At 43.1% G+C, this 2,717-nt stretch overlaps 1 protein-coding gene across 1 annotated transcript; it reads right to left on the bottom strand.

Moving 5' to 3' along the window:
* On the bottom strand, positions 1–2,337 carry LOC133819870 (adenosylhomocysteinase). The gene is made up of 2 exons (XM_062253243.1): positions 1,545–2,337; positions 1–1,137 (listed from the first exon to the last, which is right to left on the bottom strand). The coding sequence occupies exons 1-2, from the start codon at positions 2,253–2,255 to the stop codon at positions 391–393; spliced, it is 1,458 nt and encodes a 485-aa protein (XP_062109227.1). The 5' UTR covers positions 2,256–2,337; the 3' UTR covers positions 1–390.
* Positions 2,338–2,717: the final 380 nt, after the last annotated feature.

The raw sequence follows: 2,717 nt of genomic DNA, 5'->3' as shown, positions 1-2,717 counted from the left end.
TAGGCAAAGTAATTCATTCCTTTTCCCATTTTCTCTGCTAATATTGAAGATAAAAAGCATACGCAGCAGAGCAAAATATACCCGCGGCAGTTACAATATTATATATATATATATTCCCAACACAGCCCAAATCCATTCCTTATTGAAACCGAAACCCATTAAGGTCTTCATATCAAGAGACCAATTCCACACTTTCCCTTCCAAAATCATATCCCTCCCACCCACCAACCACCACCAAAAATAAAAACACACCCTACAAAAATCAAAGTCTAGTAGTATTCTACCACATCATCAGAAATGTAAAAAAGAAGCAATCAATCGTTGAAATATATGGCCTTTTTTCGTTTGTTGTTTTCTCAACTCGGTCACCCAACTGACCATATCAAGTTCTCAGTACCTGTAATGGATGGGCTTGTATGGTCCCTCAACGGGCACGCTGATGTAGTCAGCCTGGTCCTTTGAGAGCTTGGTGAGCTTAGCTCCAAGCTTGCCCAAGTGAAGAGCGGCAACCTTCTCGTCGAGGTGCTTAGGCAAAACGTACACCTCCTTCTTGTACTTGCCGGATGACTTCTCGTTCCAGAGCTCGAGCTGGGCAATGACTTGGTTGGTGAACGAGCAGGACATGACGAAACTGGGGTGTCCAGTGGCGCAACCCAAGTTCATCAATCGACCCTCGGCCAAGACAATGATTCCAACGTTGGTTTCTGGGAAGACCCACCTATCGGTTTGTGGCTTGATGGTGATCCTCTTCACACCAGGGTAAGTCTCGAGACCCAACATGTCGATCTCATTGTCGAAGTGACCAATGTTGCAGACAATGGCGTTGTTCTTCATCTTCTTCATGTGGTCAACCATGATGATGTCCTTGTTACCGGTGGTGGTGACAAAGATATCGGCTTCGGAGACAACGTCTTCGAGGGTCAAGATTTGGAGACCTTCCATGAGAGCCTGAAGGGCACAGATGGGGTCGATCTCGGTCACGATCACACGAGCTCCGGCTTGCTTGAGGGCAGCAGCGCAACCCTTTCCGACATCACCATAACCGCAGACAACGGCAACCTTTCCGGCAATCATAACATCAGTGGCCCTCATCAGACCATCTGGGAGAGAGTGGCGGCATCCGTACAAGTTGTCGAACTGTTAACAGAAGAACAGATTATTCAAAAAGCAATTTCTTTGATCCGACATTACAATAAAATATTGAACAGAATATTTTATATACACTTCAAAATATCTTACTCCTACGAATATGGAAAAGTAAATCCCTACTCATAAATAACATTCATAATTGAATTGTTTTTCTATCGAAAAGAACCAAAATTAACAGTGTTCAAACCTAACTAAGATTCAACTAAGCATGCTAATAAAAACAGAGTTGAGAGAAATATATGAGATCTGAGTAAAAAATCCAGTAGATACAGTAGATCTGCAAGTTAAATAAGTAAAGAATTCCAAAATCAACTGAAACAATGGGAATCATATCAGATCTGAAACAAAAAAGCAAAGCAGAAATCGAAGTGTAAAAACAACCAGATCTAAGTTACCTTGCTCTTGGTGACTGAGTCATTGACATTGATAGCAGGGAACAACAATGAACCATTGGCTTGCATCTGGTAAAGCCTCTTGACACCAGTGGTGGTCTCTTCAGAGACACCCACAAGCCTGTCCTTCATCTTGTGGTACCTCTTGGGGTCAGTCTTCAAACCCTCCTTAATAATGGAAAGGACGAGCTGAAACTCAACATTGTCAGTAGAAGTAGGGTCAGGCAACTGACCATTCTTCTCATAGATCTCCTCAGCCTTGACTCCCTCGTGGATCAAGAGAGTAGCGTCACCACCATCGTCGACGATCAGATCGGGACCACCACCGGGACCCCAGTCAAGAGCGCGCTCCGTGCACCACCAGTACTCTTGAAGGGTCTCACCCTTCCAGGCGAACACAGCGGCGGAGTCACGAGCGATGGCAGCGGCGGCGTGGTCCTGAGTGGAGAAAATGTTGCAGGAGCACCAACGGACCTCAGCACCGAGGGCGGTTAGGGTTTCGATGAGGACGGCGGTCTGGATAGTCATGTGGAGGGAACCAGTGATCCTGGCACCCTTGAAGGGCTGAGAAGGACCGAACTCGGTACGGCAAGCCATGAGACCGGGCATTTCGACCTCGGCGAGCTCGATCTCGAGGCGACCGAAGTCGGCCTGAGAAAGGTCCTTGACCTTGTACTCACGGCCGGCGTTGGTTTTCTCGACTGAGAGAGACATTTTCAGATCTGATGAGCTCTGCTTCAATCGAGAAATGAGAGAGAGAGAAAGAAAGAAAGGGAAAAAGGAGTGAGACGAAGATAACTGGTGGAGAAGAGGGTGTATAAATAGGTTGGAGATTTGAGATCAACGGTTCAGATCTAACGATTAGGAGGATTTTCTATTTTTATTATTTTATTTTAATTTCTAAAGGGTTGGTGGATCTGGTAAAATGAAGTGCTATTATGTAGCGATTTGTTGTTCCTTTTAATCATATCTTTTCTTACCTCTTTTACACATTTTTATTTTGTTTTTTTTGTCCAAATTTTTAAAAATATAATTTTAAAAGATTCATAATTATAAAAATATAGTTTTTAGTAAAAATAATTGAAAATAACTCACTACATAAAAAAAAAAATTATAAAAAAATAATATAAATATAAGACAATTCTCTTATTGGGTTTCACTTTAAGCCCTACTGAT

The sequence above is a fragment of the Humulus lupulus genome, chromosome 2 (assembly GCF_963169125.1).
Source record: "Humulus lupulus chromosome 2, drHumLupu1.1, whole genome shotgun sequence".
In the NCBI taxonomy this organism is placed as follows: domain Eukaryota; kingdom Viridiplantae; phylum Streptophyta; class Magnoliopsida; order Rosales; family Cannabaceae; genus Humulus; species Humulus lupulus.
This window is presented reverse-complemented; position numbering and strand designations above follow the sequence as displayed.